The sequence below is a fragment of the Pseudonaja textilis genome, chromosome 5, assembly GCF_049901715.1.
Source record: "Pseudonaja textilis isolate UNSWEBS1 chromosome 5, rPseTex1.2, whole genome shotgun sequence".
In the NCBI taxonomy this organism is placed as follows: Eukaryota; Metazoa; Chordata; class Lepidosauria; order Squamata; family Elapidae; genus Pseudonaja; species Pseudonaja textilis.
In genome coordinates this window covers 75,504,180-75,527,207 of record NC_141994.1, presented here as the reverse complement: position 1 = coordinate 75,527,207, position 23,028 = coordinate 75,504,180, and the positions used below count along the sequence as shown (strand labels likewise).

The window sequence follows — 23,028 nt, the reverse complement described above, 5'->3', positions numbered from 1 at the left end:
ACTCCTGAGTTGACCCTTGTTTCTTAACTGTTCCCTTCTCCTGGCAGCTCTGCGCATGCGCACACTGGGAACAGGCTCCAGCTGTTCTTCTGCCTCACTGATCTCCAACTCCAAAGGCAACTGATGACTGTCGGATGGCCCTGGTCCCCATCTCTGCCTCCAATGCAGAGCCCTTATCCGAGCCTTCCTCAGCCTCCAGGATTGGCCCATGTTCCTCCCCAACCTCCTCACTGTCCGAGTCTGCCGCCAGGTCTGCTGGCCTCTGGCAGGCCACAACACCCTGGAACCTACATAGGACTAGCTTGGCCATAAGTAGAAGGAGGAACAATGGCTGTCTTTGAGCAGTGTCCCCATCAGCCATTGCTCTCAGGTGGATGAATGCCATAGAGTTTTCCTTGAACCTTTGTGATGGAGAACTCTGCTCTGTTCTTGGCCTTATGTGTTTATTGGGTTCCTGTGGTGGAAAGTTTAATGTCTCCTCCTTCCTTGTGGGGTTTCAAGGCAGCATCCATGCCATCTCCAGCATCCACAGCAAACTGTGATGCTCCTCAGCTGACGAGCATGGTCAACATGATTGAACTGACAACAAGCCAGATGGATGCATTTGGACAACATGCCAAGTTTGTCCAGTAACATTCTGGCTTAGAGTATAGTACCGGCCTCCTAAGAATTCATTCACGATGAGGCTTCAGTATGTTGCATGATTGTGCTTTGGTTTTGAGTGTGTTACTCGTTCCCAGTTGCAGATTTCTCCTTTCAGGGTGTTCAACTGCTTAAGGCCAATGTGGCCATCGATGAGTATGACTCTGTAGGATGGCAGACATTGCTTTAAGCCTCCTTCGACGGTCTCCTGGCCACCCTGGGCCCCCATTGCATTAATAGGGTCTACAGTGGGGCCTTGTTCACAGGGTGTGAGAGGGTGTTCCAATTATCTAAGAGGCTATGGCAGAGAGGAAGGGGTCAACTTATTCTCCAAAGCCCATGAAGGACAAGGACAAGAAGCAACGGGTTGAAACTAACCAGAGAGAAGCAACCTGGAATTAAGGAGGAATTTCCTGACAGGGAGGAAAATTAACCATTGGAACAGAAGTTGCGAATGCTCCAACGCTGGAGGTTTTCAGGAAGAGACGGGACAACCATTTGCCTGAAACGCTATGGGGCCTCCTGCTTCAACAGTGGGTTGGACTAGAAGACCTCCAAGGTCCCTGCCATCTCTGTTATTCTTGACCTTTTCAGCCCTCTTCTCACAGACATTCCTGCCCCACATCGAACTGACCTCTCTCTCTTCCCTAGCGATATCTGTGGCCGCCGTCCTCTGGCCTCCAGTCACAGTAGCAACATGCGGATCGTGGGCGGCGTCGATACGCTCCCGGGAACGTGGCCTTGGATTGTCAGCATCCAGATACCCACCACGACTGGCTTCAGGCACACCTGTGGAGGGTCTCTCATCAGCCCTCGCTGGGTCATCACCGCAGCCCACTGCTTCCTCAACAAAAGGTGAGGGGGAAGGAAGGGCCTCCTGTCCCACCTGGCTGGGTCAGGGGTGTCCAGTTAGGTTTGCAGATAGAGATAGCCAGGCACAAGGAACCAAGAATGGCACGAAGAATTGCTCAGAATCGTTTCTCTATTGCTGTTTGCCCATAGGCCAGAATCTTGCCAGACTAAAGCATCTATGCAAATAACCATCAGAAAAATCCTATGAAGCTTTAGGGGGGATCCATCCTGAACCTCTTTCTGCATACCAAACACTCAAGACTGGGCTCCTGCAACGATTCATTGCACAGTTTAGCCCAGAGGTCTCCAAACGTGGCAACTTTAAGACTTGTGGACTTCAACTCCCAGAATTCCCCAGCCAACATTGGTGGAGTTGAATTCTACAAGTCTTTAAAGTTGCCACGTTTGGGGACCCCTGGTTTAACCCCTAGCCTCTTAATCAACTTGGTTGCTTTTCTTTGCACACACTCGTTTGCATGTTTCCTGCATTTCTACACTATCCTTTACGTGTGTAGATTACACACATGAAACCTGAACGGAGTGAGCTGGGAATTTTCCACCATCCTTCCTTAATTGTTTTCAGACACAAGATTGCAGGCGGCTTCATCATGCTCACCTCCCAGAAGAAAACTATAGCATTTTTTTCCCCCAACCTGAGAAATAAGAGAGAGTTTGATCTAGTGGTAGAAGCACCAGGCTAGAAAGTGGAAGACTGAGTTCCAGTCCTGCCTTAGGCATGAACACCAACTGAGTGACTTTGGGGCAAATAAAATTGGAGTTCAGAATAGATCGGGAAGGGACCTTGGAGGTCATCTAGTCCAACCCCCCTACTGAAGCAGGAGACCCTATACAGTTTCAGACAAGTGGCTGTCCAGACCCTTCTTAAAAACCTCCAGTGATGAAGCTCCCACAACTTCTGGTGGCAAGCAGTTCCACAGATTAATTGTTCTCACAGTCAGGAAGTTTCTCCTGAATTCCAGGTTGCTTCTCTCCTTGATTAGTTTCCATCCATTGTTTCTTCTCCTGCCTTCAGGGGCTTTGGAGAATAAGTTGACCCCCCCCTTCTTTCTAGCAGCCCCTCAAATACTAGAATACTGCCAACTACCAGGTATAAGTGAATTCTAGTGCCACTATACCATCCAGTGATGCGCCACCACTGGTGGCTTTTAAGAAGAGATTGGACAGCCACTTGTCTGGATTGGTGTAGGATCTGCTTGAGCAGAGGGTTGGACTAGAAGACCTCCAAGGTCCCTTCCAACTCTATTCTGATTGAATAGTTCATAGGGCTGTAGGATCAAATCTACTCTAAGTGGACAGACTGAGCACCTTCCCAGAAGCCGAAGACACACACAGATTCAGCTACTTCTTTTGAATCCTAACTCCTTGTCATAAAGTCCATGAACCACCTCCCTGTGAGCCTTTCTTAGTTTTAGTTTAATCACACTTTTGGGGGGGGGGGGCAGGGATGGGGCAGTTTTCCATGCAGGGTGGTCACCGCCTCTCTTCTCCTTCTCTGCTCCAGATACCTAGAACACTGGAAGCTGGTTTTTGGTGCTGCTCAGCTTTCTCGGCCTGGTCCAGATGCCCAGGAACGCACCATCAAGAACCTGGTGGAGCATCAGCACTACAGAAGTTCCACCTACTTCAATGACGTGGCCTTGATGGAGCTAAGCCACCCAATCAACTGCAGTGACTACATCCAACCTGCCTGCCTGCCGGATATGAATATAGAGATTTCATCGCTGACCCGCTGCTACGTCAGCGGGTGGGGAGTGACCGACGTCTCGAGTGAGTCCTTCAGCATGTCCACCAAGAAGGAGTCTCTAGTCACAACACAACTTGAGAAGCTGTTTTCTACTCTGGTGGGACTTTTGGGTCCTTCCAGGCCTGAGATGTTGGAAAGCTGTTCAACACAAATGGCTTTTTAAGATTTTAGCCAGCAGGCCCTTGTTCTCTCTGAGATCTTCGCTCACCCAGAACGGGGGTTCTTTTATTAGGATAAAAAATTGGGGTTCCAATTCGAGCCAGGGTTGAGCAGGAGCAAATCAAAATGAAATCCAGACATGGAGGAGGAGATTTATTTATTGCAAAAGGAATTTATTTATTGCGAAAGCAAAGAGGTTCGCCTGTGGAGGTAGCTACAGAGAGAATGGGGTACAAAAGGGCCGCTTTACAGGGGAGCTTGTGTCAGAGCGTTTGCAGTGTGACTACTCTTGTGAGACAACCCAGGAACAAAACACAGTACACAAAGACTTAGACATTTAACAGTGGTTTATGTACAAGACATATATAGAAATATACTTGACAAGCAATCAATCTTCTTAACTCTACACAGAAAACTCAGCAATGGATACCGGACACAAGGAGAGAGAAAACATGCCCTCTAATGGCTGCCTTATATGAACACCTCTTAAAGGGGTAAATCTTCTGTGGGCCCATACATAGTCTTAAACCGGCAATATCAATGCTGATTCATCTTCATTGCATCAGCCTTACATTGCATCAGCTTTACAGCTGCCAGTCAGCTCTTAAATCTATGTACCTTAACAGCATGTCCTTGGGCTGGACGTGTGTACGTGCTGATTCTAGACTTGAGGGAATGGGCTTGTGTAGGTTAAATGTCATCTGTGGTGTTTATTTGGGTGAACATGCGGTTATGCCGAGAGCCAGTTTTAATTACCTACAGGTAGTCCTCGACTTACAACCACAACGGAGCCCCAAATTTCCATTGTTGATTGAGACATTGGTTGAGTGAATTTTGCTCCATTTTACAACTTTTCTTGTCACATTTGTTAAGTGAATCACTGCAGTGGTTAAATTAATAACACCACTGTTAAGGGAATTCAGCTTCCCCATTGACTTTACTTGCCAGAAGGTTGCAAAACAGGCTGATGTGACCTTGGGACACTCCAACCGTCATAAAAATGAAGCGGCTGCCAAGTGCCTGGATTTTGATCATGTGATCATGGGGATGCTGATGCCGTAGGTCGTAACTATGAGAACTGGTTGCAAGTCCCATTTTTTTCCAGTGCCGTTGTAATGGAACAGTCCTGAGTAGAAGAATCTTCTTGGATGAGAAGTGACATGTTTTCAAACAAAAAATAAAAAAAAAATCAGAAAGTCCAGTTGCCTTTTGGAAAAGACCTGGATGATGGAGATTTTCCACAGACATTTTTTAGATCGTCATGTTGATGCAAATCATTCTCATTGTGTTTACTTATTGTCCTGTTGTTTTGCTTCTGTTTACACGCCTTCCATTTTTCTTCCTTTTTTGTTATTGTAAGCTGCCTAGAATAGTCTCACAGTGGGGCAGGAGGCAAATAAATTTAATCGATACATTTAACAAATAAATACATCTTTTTTGTTTGTTTGCTTACAGAGCCAAAGGTGACCTCGGATATCCTGCAAGAAGCCAAAGTAAACCTCATCCCCATAACCACATGTAACAGCACTGCCTGGTACGACAAGAAAATCCATTACAACAATCTCTGTGCTGGGCACGAGGAAGGAGGCATCGACACTTGCCAGGTAACAGAAGGAACCATAGAGGTCTTCTAGCCCAACCTCCTGCTCAGGCAGGAGGAAACCCTATAGCATTTGTCAGGCCTGTCCCAGCTTGGGCCTTTAGGAAAGAAAGACCCTCAACTCCACATGTTGTAGTGAAAGGTATATTTTTACCAGTGGTGGAATTCAAATATTGTTGCCACTGGTTCGGTGGGCGTAGCTTGGTGGGCGTGCTTTGCGTGCGTGCACACACTTCGCATGCACGTGTGCACCAAACACACCCTTTGCGCAGGCACAGAAGCATTCCGCCTCCTGCAAACCTGCACGATCCCAGTCGCTTCAGCAGCTGCCGTGCCGCATCTCCTGTGCTGCGCAAAGCAGCTGCGCTTCAAGTTCAGCAGTTAAAGGTGAGCATGGAAGCCTGGGTGGAACAGCAGAGAGGAAGAGAGAACCGGTTCAGTCTCTGACGCTCGTCGCTGGTACTGGCTTGCCAGGACCGGGCAGAACCGGTCGAATGCCACCACTGACTTTTCCTAAAGCCAAGTGGTTACAGCATAAGCAAAGCCAGATCTGGGACTTCCTGTGTGAACCTGGTATTGTCCCTTTCTCCCAGTCCTCTCCCTTCTGGTCACCCTGTTTCTGTCCAATGAGGTTCAAGTTAGTTGTTTGGGTAACAGTCCTAAGGTTTGGCACCACTGGTTCCTGTCAGGCCCCGTCCCTACATCCCTCTATTCCCACTCCCCACCCTTTGTGGCAGGCTGCTACCAAAGCGAAGTAGGGCTGAAATGGTTTGATAGCAGATCTGATACCATTTCAGACCAATGGCTGCCCAGTCTCTTCTTGAAAACCTCCAGTGATGGATCACCCACAACTTCTGAAGGCAAGTGGTGAATTGTCTTCACTGTCAGGAAATTCCTCCTCAGTTCTAGTTTTCTTCTCTCCTTGATCAGTTTCCGTCCGTTGCTTCTTGTCCTGCCTTCAGGGGCTTTGGAGAATAGGCTGACCCCACCTCTTCTTTGGGGCAACCCCTCAGGATATTGGAAGACTGCCCTCTGCCTTTGCCCCCTCAAGAGATCTAGGTCCTTGAATTCCATTGACTCTTATTAGCTGCCAGTTTGCCTTGATCGTTGGTAGATCAGATTCTTGTAGAGAACTAACACGGATTAAACTTGTAAACATTTGAACAGCCTGGCTTCCTGATCTCTTACACCTGACAATTCCTGTACTTGATGTTCTTCCCTTTTCTTGTTCCGCAGGGTGACAGTGGCGGTCCCCTGATGTGTCGGGAGCACAGGTCCGAGCGTTTTTGGCTTGTCGGTGTCACCAGCTGGGGGGCCGGCTGTGCCAGGGCCATGAGGCCAGGCATCTATTCCTCCATGCAACATTTCCTGAAATGGGTCAAAGACGTGACCAAGGAGAACTTCTCCAAGGTTCCTCGCCCACCCAAAACAAGACCCCCGATGAAGCCGCTCAATCAGCTGTGGCAACCAACCGCCCCCTCGAATGCCAACCAGCAGCTTGAGAGCTGGGCTCAACCCAGGCCAAAGCCAACCAGGTCTCCTCCAAGGCCACCTTCGGCAAATGAAATCCAACTGCTTGAGAACTGGGCTGCAGCTCAGACGAGGCCTAGTACGCAACCCACCACACCATTCACCCTTCCTTGGACTCAGGAGTTTCTACCATCAGAGCCACCGGTACCGACACTACCCCTACCACCTCCTCCTCCCCCACTTCAGACCCCGTCCCCATGGGGTTCACAGAATGGGCAGAACTGGAACCAAGGCTGGGCTCCAGCTTACCGGCCTCCCCCCAGAACCAGGCCCACCACAATGCCTTGGCCGGGATATGGTGCACAACAGCCCCAGGCGTGGGACAACATGGTTACAACCAGGGCAAGACCTCCCTATTATGGTGGATACTATCCAAACTGGAACATGGCCAGGCCTCCCCTTCGAACCACTGCCCCTCCGGTGTGGCAGACATGGTATCGCCCAACAACACCCTTGAGTTACCTCTGGTACTCGAGATGGAGCAGGTCCCCTAAGTAGCTGCAGTGCCTCATTCCATAATCAGCCAGTCATTTTCTGCCTTTCCGTTCCCATCTGTCAAGCAAGCTTCAAATGAATACAGTTTTTTGAGGGGGTCTGCCCCCTCTCTTCCTCCTACACCAAGTCCCAAGCTGGGTTGCCCAAGAGAAGTTGGTCACCTTTTAACAGATTGAAGTAAACAGAGACAGAGAGGAGGCACCAGGGATGTTGGAGGTGTGCAGCAGTAAAACTTCCCGTGCTGCAGGATTGGCTGGGATGTTTGGTTCTGAGGCCTCAATGTTTTGGAGGACTCACGGGGAGACCCTACCTGGATAAGGAGACACCTGGATCATTCAGTAGCCGGCTTCATGCCTACCAACTATTTCAAAGAAGAAAAAAGACTGGAGGCTGCACCTTTCCCCGGGCTGGTCTTCTGTTGAGCGACGTTTGTAATTCTATATTAGCAATAAAGTGGTGCTTCTTCTAATGGATTGCATGGCTTATTCGACCACACAATAAGGTTCATTTATTGGAGCCTTTAAAAGGTTGGGCTCCTATCTTTCTGGGCCCAGCATCCAGCTAAAATGGAAAGGTGGTATTGCAATAAATGGTGGCTTGTTAAAATTTCAGCCTAGAAAAAGGCGAAGTGCAGGGTGTTGGACTAGAAGATCTCAAGGGTCCCTCCTGACTCTGTTATTCTGTTGAAGTCAGGCAGCAGTGGTTGAGGGCCCCAGAGTTGGTGAAGTGAGAAACCATCAAGCTTTTGGCATAAGATGGTGACTGTCAGGAATGACAGAGGACAATTTTCTAGCTGTGTTTGATCTTCACACCTTGGACAAAAGCCTGCCTCTAAGTCAGCGGTCTCCAACCTTGGCCACTTTAAGCCTGGTGGACTTCAACTCCCAGAATTCCCAGCCAGCGGCTGGGGGATTCTGGGAGTTGAAGTCCGCCAGGCTTAAAGTGGCCAAGGTTGGAGACCCTGCCTCTAAGTGGTTGAGTGGACCAAGCCCATGTGTGAGATGCATTGGCTCTTACTTCCAGATGTTCAGCCTAGATAGAATGAAGTTAATATCTGTGGCAGCTTCTGCGTTGCCAGACAGGGTACAGTTGGCACTCCTGGCAAACCAAGTTCTATAAGGACTTGGAATATAACCTAGTCCCATTGTCTCCTAGAACTCAAACCTGTTCCGGACTAACAGGCTCGAAAGCCTGCAACTCTGATTGGCCCGCGAATAGCGGATCGTGATTGGTCACCTCAGACTGATCCGATTGGCTAGTAAATGGGCTGCTGCGATTGGCCCAGCCAAGCGCGGCAAACTCAAATCACCGTCGTTGGCTGCCTAGCCGCAGCCAGCCCTATATAAGGGGATGCTGCAGCTGGGATAGTTTGCTCAGATCTGAAGACACTAATAAAGAGCTGTTTTTGCTATCTGAGTCTTGTCTCCGTTCTTGGACCCATCCTCCCAGATTTAACAAAAGCCATGGAAAATTGCTCTCCTGCAGTCTCCTTGCAAGGATCAGCCACCCAGAGTACATGTGGGTAAACACCCATCCCCACTTTATCAGGAGAGGTTCCAAAGAACAGATTTACTCGCGAGTTCCTTGGTCCTTGCAGAGCTATCTTCACTATATCTCAGCTGGAAGCTTTAAGTCTCAAATATTCTTCACCAAAGCCCATCTGTTCCAGCAGTAACAACATGAATCGCCAATTCACATTATCAAATGCCTTCTGTGCATCTAGAAATATCAGAGCCATTTGTTTTTCAGGATGTGCCTCGTAGTATTCCAAAGTGTCCAAGATTACTCTCATATTGTCTTTAATTTGTCTCTTTGGCAGAAATCCATTTTGATCAGGATGGATAAAATTATTTAAGTATTTAAGTCTTTCTGCCGATATTGAAGCAAAAATTTTATAATCTGCGTTTAGTAGGAAATAGGTCTATAGTTCTTGATTTGTAATGGATCGGCCTCCTCTTTTCGGACAAGTGTAATATAAGCTTCTGACCATGATTTGGGTATCTTCTTCTTTAACATAACTTCATTCATAACTTCTAGCAATGGAAGGTTCAATGATTCTTGTAATGTTTTGTAAAATTCTGCCAGAAGTCCATCTGGGCCTGGTGCCTTTCCATTATTTTGCTTCTTGAGTGCTTCAGTTAATTCCATCATGGTTATATTGCTTTCTAACATTGTTTCAATCTCTTTAGGTATCTGGGGTGACTTAGCATTCTGTGGGTACTCTTTCCTCATCAATATTCTCTTGTGTGTATAGTTTTCCATAATAGTCTCAAATGATTTCCTTCTTCTCTTTACTACCATAGCAAACTTGGCCTTGATCATCTATTAATTGCAATATTTTCCTTGATTATTTCTCCTTTCTCAATTTATATGCTAACCATCTACCTGGTTTATTTGCATCTTCAAAGTAGTTCTGTTTAGCACCTCTAATTTTCTGTACTAATTCTTCTTTTTCTATTAGACCCATTTTATGTTTGGTTATATCCATTTTTAACTTAATGTCCTTTTTCTGTGGCATTTTCTGTAGCTCTTTTTCAAGTCCTTTATACTCATCCTCTAATGCCTTAGAGGCTAATCTTTTCATGGTATTTCTTTTCCTTGTATAGTCTACTATCAAGCCTCTGGCATATGCCTTCATTGTATCCCATACATTCTGGATTGATGTATCTTCTTTTTTGTTTTCTCTAAAGAAAAAAGCCAGTTCTTTCTCCATCTACTGTGTGAAGTCTTTTTCCTTTAAAATAGTATTATTTAGCGCCCATCTAGGTCTTCTTCTTTGTCCTTTCCATTTAATTGTCATTGGATTGTGATCTGCCCAAGTACTTGTTTCAACGTTTATTTCTTGAATATTAGTTAGCAATTCTGTTGACATCCATATCATATCTATTCTGGACCATGATGAGTGTCTATTTGAGTAGAAGGTGTATTGTTTAGTTTTAGCATTTCTTTCTCTCCTTGTATCTTTTAAGTTTATTTCATCTACCATATTAAAAAAAGATTTAGGGAGAGTCTTTCTGTTTTGCTTTATTGTTTTCTGTGCTGTATAGTCCAGTTTGTTGTCTACAATTCCATTAAAATCTCTCTTAGCATAGTCCAGTTCAATTATTTTGATATGTAATTTTTTATAAAATTCTTCTTGATTGTCATTCGAGGCATAGATTGCAATCAGGAGTGTTTTCGTATTATTGTCCATTATTTCTACCATTAGTACTCTTCCCTCGTCATCAGTATAAATCAATTTCGCTAGAATGGTCTCTTTAATATATAAAACCACTCCTCTTTTCTTGCATTGTGTCAGGGAAGTAAATATTTTCCCTAGTTTTGGCTGTATCAACAATTGTTCATATTGCTTTTTAATATGTACTTCTTGTAGGCAGATTATATCAAATTTTAATTTCTCTAATTTATGGAAGCTTTTCCTTCCTTTAATGGCTGAATTAAGTCCATTTATATTAATTGTAATCAATTTTTTCTCTTCCATGGTTATATTTTGTAGTTAGATTTGGCAGCTCTCGAGGATCTTGGTTCACGTTGTCCTTTGGCTTCCTCCTTTCCACCTACTGCACCTTCCTCTTTTTCAGTCGTCATTTGGCAGTCCTTCTGGAATTCAATTAGTGAAATTTCTTTTTCTGCTTTCTTTTTCTTTTTCTTCCTCTTTCCTTCTGAAAAATTCTGTGTAAAATGATTCCGCTTTCTCAATTGAGTCAATTCTATATCTCTGTTCTTGCCATGTGAACATTAAACCTTCTGGAATCAGCCATCTATAATTCACCTATTTTTTAAGTAGCAATTTGGTCAAGTATTGGTATTCTCTTCTCATCTCTCTCACTCTTCTGGGTACTTTTTTCAAAACCACAATCTCTTTGTCTTTGTATTTCAATGTTTTCTCTCTTGCCACTTGCAATATTTGCATTTTAATGGCTTTCTCTCAGTTCTTTCTTTCTCAGCTTTGTCTGGTCAAAAGAGAAATAGAATATTTCCAAGCCTCTAGTTGGCAGTGTTACAAAGTTTCTTTGCTTTCACTTTCCCCCTCCTTTTCCAAGAAAAATATAATAAGAATTAATTAAAAAAAGAAAAGGATATTTAAAAAAAAACTAAAAGGGAGTCTCTAGCCTAAAATATTATAAAGTCAAAAATGAGAAAAAGAAGAGATGAAAGAAGAGAAAAAAAACCAGTCCAGTTTCAAAATATAAGATCATGTGTAGAAAATCCAGCAATGAGAAAAATATATTACTTTGACATTCCTATTTAAAATCGCCGCTTAATCACTTCTGTCAAAACTTTTACAGATTCTTTCCTTTCCTTTGGGTGTCCTTTTAGATCTTAGAATAAAGAAAAAGTTCTCACCAAACCGGCACACTCTCTCTTTCCTTTCTCTTCCGTTTCGGAGCTGTCCCAACTTCGGCAGCTTTAATGGCTGCCTCTTTGCCGCTGGCAAGAAGAGCTTCTCTGGATCTACCAGGGACTTTGTGGTATCCTGGGATCGACAGGATGCGCTCTTCACTTTCACCGCCTCTTCGGGACGGTTTAGATCCGATTGGACCGTCCAGGAGCAAAGATATTGGCAGCGATCTCAGACCTCCAAGATCCCATCGCTGGCTGGCCCCACCCCTGCTTGTTTTTCAGTCTGTTTTTCGGCAATTTTTCAGGCTGTTTTGGGTCATTTTGGGCCAAAAACAGTCTGAAAAAATAGTCCAAAAATTGGCCTGAAAACAGCCTGACAATGGCCTGAAAAATGGACTGAAAATGATCCAAAAATGGACTGAAAGTGGGCTAAAAACAGCCTGAAAATGCCCCCCCCCCCAAATAGTCAAAAACAGGCCAAAAATGGGTGGGGCAAAGCCAGCCAGTATTAGGATGAGTCCCAGCTGGCTGAATCCTACCCTTTGCTTTGGAAGCAAGTGGCCGGGAGGCGGGGCTGGGTGTGATGAGTGACATCACCCACCCAGTCACATGACCACCCAGCCACGCCCACCCAGCCAGTCATTAGGGCAGAGAACCGATTGTTTAAAAAACCGCAGCAACTTTCAGATATGTAGATTTCAACTCCCAGAATTGCTAGCTGGGGAATTCTGGGAGTTGAAGTCTACATATTTTAAAGTTGCTAAGTTTGGGAGACGCTGCTTTAAAGCGTTGTGAGGGTGCAGCAAAGATGGAGATATTTTGCAATCCTCACTTTAAAGTACACTAACAAAATGCTCAGCGAATGCTCATTTTGTGTGGGTAAGCAAAACATATTCTAAATAAAATATTTTACTTGTTTCATTGGACTACTTTCCTTCCCGAATGCGGTCAGATAACCTTCGCTGGAAGGCTGATAAAACTCAAAATTCAGCAATATCGACTCTGATTGGGGAAATGGGTAGGCCTGAATTCTTTTTTACAAACCAGAATCCTTTGGGGAATTCCAGAGTGAGAGATTGTGGGGTGAAGGGAGGATATTTACTTGCGCTCTTCAAATCCTGTCTCACTTCCCTTTCTCAAATCTACAGTCTCCAGGGAGCAGGTGCGAGCGTGACTCATTGGATTTATTGGGCTGACTGCTTTAAAAAAAAACACCAAAACTTTTCTAAAGAAAAATGGGATATTGGCTAGACTGCTGGAGAAGGACTGGAGGAACCAGGGGGAGCGATGACAAGAGGCATCAGCCTAGAATCACTACATAGTCACCAATGAACTAAACCCAACTGCGCTTGACTGCCACTGATCTTTATTTAATTCTAACCAGGTGCCAATGTGGTTGAGAAGATTCTTGCACAAATACAAATCAGTTAAATCGAACCGTCGTTGTGCGGGCCTGGTCTTTTGCACCTAACATGGGCACCCTTAGCCCTCTGGCTGGCTGAGATGTCCTCGTTTTCCCATGTTTCCCTGGTGGTTCTCCCTGGACTTGCTTGTCCAATCGCCCACCTGCCTCCTCCCAGGTTGGGCACTGATGTCCAGCTGGGTTGCTGAGGAGAGAGAGAACCAGGAAACCTATGTTTTATGATGTCACGGGTTCTAGGAAGATGCAAGAGAAGAAGGAGCACCTGAGCCTGCCAGGAGATGGGATGGCAGCTCTTGCCAATCCTGGTCCTTGCCATGTTGCAGGAGAAGCTGGCCCCTGAAGGCGCTTCGCCCGACGAAGGGAACACCTGCGAGTAAGTGGCAAAGGAGGGCTCTGTATGGCTGCCCTGTGGGTAAAACCCCTGTTCCCATGGGAAGAATCCCTGGGCTTCTGCCTTCTGCCAGATGTGACTGCCATATCTGCAGGGCATGACAGGTACTGAAGCCGGAGATAGGGCCAAGCAAACAATCCAGATTAATAGCATCAAAACTCTGGGAAAGGAGAACTTGTGTGTGATGATCTGGGCCAAGGGACACAGGCAACACAGCCAGCTGATAGCTCAAATCACCCCTTTGTTGATCCAACTTCCCCCCAAACGCTTCCACATTTATGGCAAGTCCTAGAGCAAAGTGATCTCTCTCTCTCTCTCTCTCCTTCCCTCCCTCCCTTCCTCTCTCTCACATATGCAAACACCCACACACCTCCAGCAGTCTCTGGCTGCAAGTAGTCCACCAAAGTGCTACGAGCACAATGGCAGCAAAGTAAGAAATCCAACGGGGCAAGGGGATAAGTCAGTGAGTCCAGGAAGCAAAGGAACACGGCAATTAATCCAGGAAGTAAGAAATAAAGCAAGAAGTCCAGGAAACTCCAAACATCGGCAACGGCACACAAAACTCCAAGAATTCAGTTATTTTATTTTATTTATTTGATTTGTCAATTGCTTACAGGATAATAGGTATAAGTATATACATAGTTATGAATACATGAAATGGGTACATATAAGAAGAATAAAAGAAACAACAGGACAGGGATGGTAGGCACGTTTGTGCGCTTATGCACGCCCCCTACAGACCTCTTAGGAAAGGGGTGAGGTCAATAGTAGACAGTCTGAGGTTAAAGTTTTTGGGGTTTGGGGAAGAAACCACAGAGTCAGGTAGAGGATTCCAGACATTGACCTCTCTGTGGCTGAAGTCGTACTTCCTGCCATTGAGTTTGGTGCGGTTTACCTTGAGTTTGTATCTATTGTTTGCTCTTGTACTATTATGGTTGAAGCTGAAGTATTCATTGACAGGTAGGACATTGCAATGTATGATTTTATATACCATATTTAGATCAGACCGAAGGCGGCGTAATTCAAGGTTTTCTAGGTCTAGTATTTCAAGTGTGGTGGCAAAAGGTATTCTACAACGAGTAGAGGAGTGGAGAACTCTTCTTGTGAAATATTTCTGGACTTTCTCAACTGTATTAATATCAGATACGTAATGTGGATTCCAGACTGATGAGCTGTATTCAAGTATTGGTCTAGCAAATGTTTTGTATCCTCTAGTTAGTAATGTGATATTACCAGAGAAAAAGCTACGTAGAATTAGGTTAACAACTCTTAATGCCTTTTTGGCTATGTAGTTACAGTGGGCTCTAGCACTTAGGTCATTTGAGATGAGTACTCCAAGGTCCTTGACAGAGCTTGGATCATCAACAAGGTCTTCACTATTCAGCTTGTATTTTATTTTCTGATTTTTTTTGCCAATATGTAGGACAGAGCATTTATTTGTTGAGATTTGAAGTTGCCATTTGATTGACATTTATGTAGAGTATGAAGAGAGTTGGTCCTAGAACACTGCCTTGGGGGACACCACTATTGACAGGTAGAGAATTTGATAGGACACTCCCAATTTTGACCATTTGTTGTCTGTTTGACAGGAATGCTTCTATCCAGTTATGCAGGTATCCAGAGATACCATAAGATTTTAGTTTTAGGAGTAGTTTGTCGTGTACCACTGAATCAAAGGCTTTACAGAAGTCTATGTAGATTGCATCTATTGCTTTGCCCTGATCGAGTTGTGTAGTCCATATGTTTTTGCAGTGTAAGTGTTGAAGATGACAGGATAGTTTTTTTCTGAAACCAAATTGTTTATTAGAGAGTAGGTTGTTTGTTTCTAAGTGGAGGATAATGGATTGGTTAATAATTGATTCCATGACTTTACAGGTGACGCAGCATAAAGAGATTGGTCTGTAATTTTCAACTAGGCTGGGGTCTCCCTTTTTGAAGATGGGGATGACCGTGGCTTGTGACCATAGGTTAGGCAAGAAGCTGGTCCTGAAAGATTTTTCAAAGATTATGCTTAGAGGTTCGGCTATGGTAGTGGGTAGCTTTTTTAAGAAGTAGGCACATATTCTGTCCCGTCCAATAGATAGAGATGGTTTTAGATTGCGTAGTGCTTTTTCAACATTATCTTCTGTAAAATTGATATATATTAGATCATTGTAGTTGTCTGTGGTTCGACTAGGAAATACTGGACATGATCCATTGCTGTTTACAAATTCTGAGCCGAAGAATGTGTTAAAGATGTTGGCTTTAATGGTGTCGTCGTTGCAGTCTTTGCCATTAGGTCCTATCAGGGGTGGGATGGACCTTGAGTCTTTTAGTTTGTTGTTTATAAAATTGTAAAAAGTGCGGGTGGAATTGGTGCATAGAAGGTTTTCCTCTTGTTTAATGTGATAATTGGTGCATTCAGTCTTTATCTGGTGGCATAAATTTTTGTATCGGCTTTCGAAATTGGCAATGTGACCAGGTTTGTTTTTCCGCCAGAATGATCTCTTTTTGGATTGAAGTTTCCTTATTGTTATGGGTAATCTGTTTTTTTTTGTTTTGTTTTGGGAGTTGTTGTTGGTGCATATAGTTTGATGACTCTTTTGACTTCAAGTAAAAGTTCAGCATTGGTTCCTGACAAATGCTCCTCCCCATAGTGTCTTCTTAAGTCTCAATCCCCGATGTGCCATGAAGAGGGGCAGGGTGCTCTCCCCCCAGTTGTCAGGTTGGTCTGCGCTGTTCCCACCTCTTCTCCACTCTCCGTGCTCTGGGATCAGGAGGGGGCGGTCCTTGCTCATCGCCTGGGCTCCTTTGCTCCTCATTTCCACTGCCTGCCCTCTGTTGGCCCCGTTCCTCCCTGCTAGCAAGCTGTCCCACTCCTCAGGGGCCTGGCCTGTCTCCTCCCCACATTCCTCCGAAGCCAACGAAGCCAACCCCCCTCCCCCCCTGTCTCCCTCGGCTCCAACTCCAGCTCATCTTCCTCCGCAGATTCAGACTCCGACCGGGACATGACATTGTGCTCCCGGGTGGGGAGGGTTGTTATTTACAGCTTTCACCTCCTGACCATTCTCCGTTTGTGCTTCTCTTCAGTGGCGTCTGCGGACGGCGTCCGTTGGCAGCCAGCCACACCCTGTTGCGGATTGTGGGGGGCACAGACGCCCTCCCGGGAACGTGGCCTTGGCAGGTCTGCTTCCAGATACCATCGCAGTTGGGCTACATCAATGCCTGCGGAGGAACCCTGCTCAGCGCTCGCTGGGTGCTGACTGCCGCCCACTGCTTTCAGCTGGAAGAGTGAGCAAAAGAATGGCTGCCTCTCGGGGCCGGGGGGTGTCAGTGGAATGGGGCAGGACCCTCCAACCGGGCAGCCCAGAGCCCTGTGGGAGTTGAGTCCATGGTCCCTCTTCTGCTTAGCTCCAAAGACCTCCAGAGGTTCTCAAAGGTCCCATCCTTCCTTCCTCCCCAGCGTCCTTTCTCAGTCTGACCTCTTTCATTCGGGAATTTGATCTCTCCAGAAAGGAGGAGAGCAAAGGCCGGGCCCCTCGCTGTAGTTAGGCTGAAGTAACTTCAGATTACTTACCACCTTATGATTTCCCAAATAAACTCTTTCTTTCTTTCTTTCTTTCTTTCTTTCTTTCTTTCTTTCTTTCTTTCTTTCTTTCTTTCTTTCCTTCCTTCCTTCCTTCCTTCCTTCCTTCCTTCCTTCCTTCCTTCCTTCTTTCCTTCCTTCCTTTCTTTCCTTCCTTCCTTCCTTCCTTCCTTCCTTCCTTCCTTCCTTTCTCCCTCCTCCCCTCTTTTCCTCTTTCACGCTCAAATGTTTCCTTATAAAAGCTACACTCTTTTCTTCAGCGTCTCTCTCCTTTTTTACATTAGTTGTAATGAAGGAAGGGAGGAAAGAAGGGAAGGAAGGAAGGGAGGAAGGAGAAGGAGATGGGGAAGGAACGAGAGGAAGTCAGGGAAGGAGAGAGATGGGGAGGACGGGAAGGAAGGAGAAGAAGGCAGGGAAGGAGAGAGAGAAGGAAAGAAACAAGGGAGGGAGGGATGGAAGGAGGAAAGGAAGGAAAGAGAGGGAGGCAGGGAAAGAAGGAAGGAAGGAAAGAAAGAAAGAAGGAAGGTTGGGAGGGTTGGGGGGAGGGAGGGAAGGGAGGGAGGGAGGAAGGGAGGGCTGTCCAGATTTTCTGTTTCTGTTGTCCTTAGCAGCAGAGCCTCCCGCCCTGTGTCCGGTGCCCTCGGCAGACCTGTTGAATGGATCTGTGCTTTGTTCCAGTGATATATCATGGTACAGGGTGGTGCTTGGGCTCAACCGGATCTCCCAACCTGGTCCCGATGCCCAGAACCGCTTAATCAAGAGGGTAATCAACCACAAGCTCTACAAGAACGAGCTCAACAGCACAGACGGAGGGATCCGACACGACATTTCCTTGGTGGAATTGACCGAGCCGGTCAGGTGCAATGACTACATCCAGCCCGCTTGTTTGCCCGACAAGAGCACGACAATCTCAAAGCTGACCCAATGCTCTATCAGTGGCTGGGGAACCATGGAAGCCAAAGGTGAGAGACTTGCAGGGGGGGATGGGGCCCTTAAAAGGGCGGCTTAGCTCAGGGGGGTTAGAGTCGATGGGTCTCCGGAAACTCCAACGTGGAGCAGCGTCCCCCAGGGGAGCAGAGGCTGGGTCGTAACTGGGCATTATTTTCTCCTGCTTGAAAATAATGAAAACGAGGTGTGAAGGCCCTGAAATGGTCTCCCCACTGGAGAAGGCAGGGGGAATAACAGAATAGCAGAGGGGACCTTGGAGGTCATCTAGTCCAGTGGTCAGCAACCAGTGGGCCGGGGACCACTGCTGGTCCGTGAGAAAATATGGGTGGTCTGCAGAGAAATGTCCCCCCCTGAAAGCAATTGATCCAGGCTGCGCAGGAACACAAGGCTGCCCCGCCCACGTGGCCCATATTCTTGTTCTGGAAGCATTTCTTGTTCTCATAGTTCCAGATCTCCATTTCTAAGAATTGAAACACGAAGCCAAAAGAACTTCTCCCTTCTTGTGCATCTTCTTTCCATTTTTAAAGTTCCATTTTCAGTTCTTCTAAGAGTGATGCCATTTTAAACATTTTTAAACAACCACCCGATTAATTTTAGTCATTTAGATGCAAAAACCAAAAAATCATCAAGTAATCCAAATAATCCAAGGCTGTTTCTTCTTGTTTCTTTTTTTCACTTTCTCTTCCTGGGGTTCTGTTATTTTGTTGCCAAGTTTCAGTTAGAATGTATCTTTGGGGAATCTTGTTAAAGTTTTATTGTAAGTTCCTTTGAGTTACAGTTCCATTCCTTAGTTCTAGGCAGTCTCCTCCATTTTTCCAGATCCTACCCTTTTATTCATTTTTTTCTCCTTTCCTGCTTTTAAAAACTTTTAAATATTCAGAAATCCTTATTATCCCTTTGACTTTTATTTTCAGCTTAAATGCCTATTAATGTCAAAGTGGATTTTTTTTTCAAATCCTTGCTTAATAGTCTCTTAGCTGTCAGTATATGAAAGGGAAGAGAAAAAAACAACCCTAATCCTTTCCCTTTTTTCTCTCCTTCGCTGCTTCAAAATCTTCTTTGGGAACAATGGTATTTATTTTAAATTCCAGGGTACCTTACGTTGTTGCTTTTTCAGTTTAACCTGGTCGACCAAAACTTTCTCTTCTTATCTTCCTCCTGCACATTCTTTTTCGGTCGAGTTCTTCTTTGTGGTGGCCATTTCTGACCACCGCTGCAACCACCTTCAGGAAAGGGAGTAATGGCCAGCTGGGGAAGAGAGATGAGGCTCTCCTCGACCCTGCTGGCAGTCTCCCCCTTCTTCACCACCTCTACGGGGTGGCTTAGCCCCAAAACCAGCCAGCTCGGGGCACTCTGGCAGCGAGCACAGATAGAAACCACGCATGATCACGGATTTCAGTCTGTCGCCGAAGAGACTCAAACCGGAAGCCATTCCACCCGTTGCTTCTTGTCCTGCCTATGTATTAAATACGTATTAAGAAGGAAGAAATAGCTCAAGTCAAGCAAGCTTCAAGAGAGGCACACGAGGGAGGAGCATCCTAACTCTGCATCTGTGTGCAAAGAGTTCTAGCTGACGTCACTTAAAAGAGCCTTAGGAGAAGAGGCATCTCAGGCAAAGATGGCCAGAAATTGACCTAGTTGCCCAGACAAACCAAATCATTCTCTTGACCATAATATGGAAGTGGTGTCCAATTGCCCTCTTCCAGCACATGTTCTTGACTTCCTGGTGGGAAACGCTGGATTCCTAGGTTCTAGAGTTGAGTTCCTGAATTCGTGGTCCTAATGCCACAAAGAAGAGGGGGTCAACCTATTCTCTAGAACAGGGCTCTCCAACCTTGGCCACTTTAAGACTTGTGGACTTCAACTCCCAGAGTTCTTCAACCAGCTTTGTTGGCTGAGGAACTCTGGGAGTTGAAGTCCACAAGTCTTAAAGTGGCCAAGGTTGGAGAGCCCTGTTCTAGAGCACCTGAAGGCAGGACAAGAAACAACAGATGGAAACTAACGAAGGAGAGAACCAACCCAGAACAATTAATCAATAGAATGGCTTGCCTGCAGAAGTTATGGGTGCTCCAACGCTGGAGGTTTTTAAGGAGGGATAGGACAACCATTTGTTTCAATTGGTATACAGTCTCCTGCTTGAACAGGGGGCTGGACTAGAAGACCTCCAAGGTCCCTTCCAGCTCCAATTGTAAGGCATCCAGAAAGTATCCATTCAGCTGCCACTGTTATTCTGTGGTTCTGGTTCTCCGTGGAAGAGTGTGTTCCATCCCACGAACCCTTGGGCTTGGGACAAATGCAGGCTGGTGATTTCTTCTGGCTTCTCTTCACAGCCCAAAGACGGCCAGATGTGATGCAGGAGGGGGTTGTTAAACTCATACCTTTCCGCACATGCAGCAGCTTGACCTGGTGGAACAAGCGTGTCCGACCTGAGAACATATGTGCTGGACACGAGAGTGGAGAACTTAGTACATGTCAGGTAGGTGGATCTAGGCTGGTCACTTAGTTGGGCCCAGTGTCCTTCAGTGACTTGAATAGAGTTCCAATGGTTGGCCTCTGGAATATTTATTTATTTATTTTACTTATTTATTTGTTTTGTCAAACGCTTACAAGATAATGGGTATAAGTATAAACATGAGTAAGAATACAAGAAATAGGAACTAATAATTGGGGACAATAGGTGAGGTATGGGAGGCACGATGGTGCACTTATGCACGCCCCTTGCAGGCCTCTTAGGAATGGAGTGAGGTCAATAGTGGATAGTTTAAGGTTCAAGGAATGGGCGGTTAGAGGATGTAACAACAGAGTCAGTAATGCATTCCAGGCATTGACCACTCTTGCTGAAGTCTTACTTTCTGCAATCAAGTTTGGAGCAGTTAACATTGAGTTTGTATCTCTTGTGTGCTCTTGTAGTGTTGTGGTTGAAGCCGAAGTAGTCATTGACTGGTAGGACATTGTAGCAGATCATTTTGTGTTCTACGCTTAAGTCCAACTGTAGGCAGTGTAGTTCAAGTTGTCCAAGCCCAAAATCTCAAGCCTGGTGGTGTAGGGTATTTTGTTGAGAGTAGAGGAGTGGAGGACTCTTCTCGTGAAATACTTGTGCACTCGCTCAATTATACTAATGTCCGATATACAGTGCGGATTCCAGACAGATGAGCTGTATTCGAGTATTGGTCTAGCAATGTATGCTCTAGTTAGCAATTCAATATTTCCAGAGGTTTGTGAAATTAGATTTACAACTCTTAAGGCCTTTTTGGCAATGCTGTTGCAGTGAGCTCTGGCACTTAGGTCATTTGATATGAGTACTCCAAGGTCTTTGACGGAGTGAGGATCATCATTGACGTTAGGCCTTTCTTCTGGAGCATGCTTCTAATTTTGACTGTTTTCTCTTTCTTCCTCTAGGGTGACAGCGGAGGGCCTCTCATGTGTAGGGAAGAAAGGTCTGAGAGGTACTGGGTCATTGGAGTCACCAGCTGGGGACCCATGAGATGTTCTGAAGTTCGGAAGCCAGGTGTCTTCACCTCCACACAACTCTATGTTGACTGGATCACAGCCACGACCAAGGAGAATATTTACAAGGCTACTCACAAGCCAATACTGGCTGAGGCTTGGCCTACTGCCAAGCCAACATCCCCGATCCAAGCCACCACCAAAAATGTGATGTGGAAGCATCATAAGACCCTCCCCTCACCTAGGCCTCCAATTTTCCCTTCACTCACACCTGGTCCCATGGTTCCACCTTCTTCTCAGTTCACCTCAAGGCCCAGGCTTCCCCCTCAGTATGTACCTGGATTTAGGCCTTACCCTAAGTTCACACCTGGGTATAGGCCTCCACCGTCCTCTAGGTTCACAGTTGGTCCCAGGCCTCCACCTTTCCCTAGGTTCACACCCGCTGCCAGGCCACCTCCTACGTGGAAGCCCTCACGGTGGTACTTCATGCCTGCCACACCATGGTACTTACTTCCTGGGGCAAGACCACCCAAGTGGGGAACCATGACTCCTTCGTGGAGAAGAACCCATGCTACTCGTCGTCCCTGGACAGGGCCTGCCCTTTGGGGAATGACACTACCTTTGAGGACAACTCCCAGAAAGTGGTTTTATAGGACAAGGGCTCCTGGGAGGTTTCGGGTAACTTGGGCCTCACGTCAATTACAACTGCAACCAAACCAAAAATTATCACCCCCTGGTCATCATGTCTCTCACAACTGGAATCCAAGCCTTGCCCAACCTGGCAGTCAGTCTCGTATGCTCTTGCCCCCCAGTGGACCAGAAAGGGGGTAGATATCTTAAGAGAAGCAAGAAAGAAGAGGACAGGAAGGAAGAGACTCCAGTGGTGGTGGCCTGGTCCCAATCCTTATTTGGCCATAAACCAACTTCTTCCATTGGGATCTCCAATCCCAACTCCTTGTTCTTTCCAAGGTTCCTGGTTGAAGTTAGGCAACCTTGCAACATGGACCTCGCCTTCCTGTTCACTAACTTTCCTTGGAATTTCTCATAGGACTTTATTTATACTTGGTTCTTTAAAGTGTACGTTGAAATAATAAAAATAAAAAAATATATCGGATGTTTGTGGTCTGGAATTATACACTGGGAAATTAAACCTCTTCAGACATATGTAAAAAATGGTGCCAACATGGATTAGAGGAATGAGAAAGGAATTTCCGTTTTCCTCCTCCTGACAAAGTCGAAGCCAATGAGAAGGTGGGTGAATGTTGATGGTACAGAGATGATGGAGGGTACATTGTCCTTCTCAACAGAGGAGATGTCCTCTTGCACAGGAGACCCTTTTATATATTTGTAGACTGCTATTATATTTCTCCTCCACAATCCCTTCAGCAAATTATCCATGAGGTCCTTGGTGCTCTCTAAACTTGGTTGTTTTTCTTGCAGACATTTCATGACCCAACTAAGTCATATCAATGATATTGATGAGGATAGCATTGATGATGTTACCTGGTCATGAAACATCTGCAAGAAAACTACCAAGAGACCACCAAGGATCTCACAGATGACCTCCTCCTCCTCCTCCTCCTCCTCCTCCTCCTCCTCCTCCTCCTCCTCCTCCTCCTCCTCCTCCTCCTCCTCTCTACAGGCCCTCTTCCTTTCTAGCATTGATGATGTTACCTGGTCATGAAACATCTGCAAGAAAACTACCAAGCTCAGAGACCACCAAGGATCTCACAGATGACCACCTCCTCCTCCTCCTCCTCCTCCTCCTCCTCCTCCTCCTCCTCCTCCTCCTCCTCCTCCTCCTCCTCCTCCTCTCTACAGGCCCTCTTCCTTTCTAGCATTGATGATGTTACCTGGTCATGAAACA

At 45.9% G+C, this 23,028-nt stretch overlaps 3 protein-coding genes across 3 annotated transcripts in view; all 3 read left to right on the top strand.

Annotated features, from left to right (window-relative positions):
- Positions 1-23,028, top strand: part of ARSA (arylsulfatase A) — a 175,799-nt gene that overhangs the window by 51,890 nt on the left and 100,881 nt on the right. The window lies entirely within an intron of this gene.
- Positions 1,340-7,042, top strand: LOC113451582 (acrosin-like). Its single transcript, XM_087935628.1, has 5 exons — positions 1,340-1,497; positions 3,017-3,282; positions 4,874-5,022; positions 6,255-6,627; positions 6,735-7,042. Exons 1-5 carry the CDS (start codon positions 1,340-1,342, stop codon positions 7,040-7,042), a joined length of 1,254 nt encoding a protein of 417 aa, XP_087791754.1.
- Positions 13,089-21,814, top strand: LOC113451583 (chymotrypsin-like elastase family member 2A). Its single transcript, XM_026722959.2, has 6 exons — positions 13,089-13,183; positions 16,271-16,471; positions 17,445-17,728; positions 20,045-20,190; positions 21,114-21,368; positions 21,593-21,814. The coding sequence occupies exons 1-6, from the start codon at positions 13,089-13,091 to the stop codon at positions 21,812-21,814; spliced, it is 1,203 nt and encodes a 400-aa protein (XP_026578744.1).

Coding starts and splice junctions, on each gene's coding strand:
- LOC113451582 (XM_087935628.1), top strand. CDS start 1,340: ATGCGGATCGTGGGCGGCGTCGATACGCTCCCGGGAACGTGGCCTTGG. Junction 1,498..3,016: donor CACTGCTTCCTCAACAAAAG/GTGAGGGGGAAG, acceptor TCTCTGCTCCAG/ATACCTAGAACACTGGAAGC. Junction 6,628..6,734: donor TGCAGCTCAGACGAGGCCTA/GTACGCAACCCA, acceptor CCCCCACTTCAG/ACCCCGTCCCCATGGGGTTC.
- LOC113451583 (XM_026722959.2), top strand. CDS start 13,089: ATGGGATGGCAGCTCTTGCCAATCCTGGTCCTTGCCATGTTGCAGGAG. Junction 16,472..17,444: donor CACTGCTTTCAGCTGGAAGA/GTGAGCAAAAGA, acceptor GCTTTGTTCCAG/TGATATATCATGGTACAGGG. Junction 20,191..21,113: donor GAGAACTTAGTACATGTCAG/GTAGGTGGATCT, acceptor TTCTTCCTCTAG/GGTGACAGCGGAGGGCCTCT.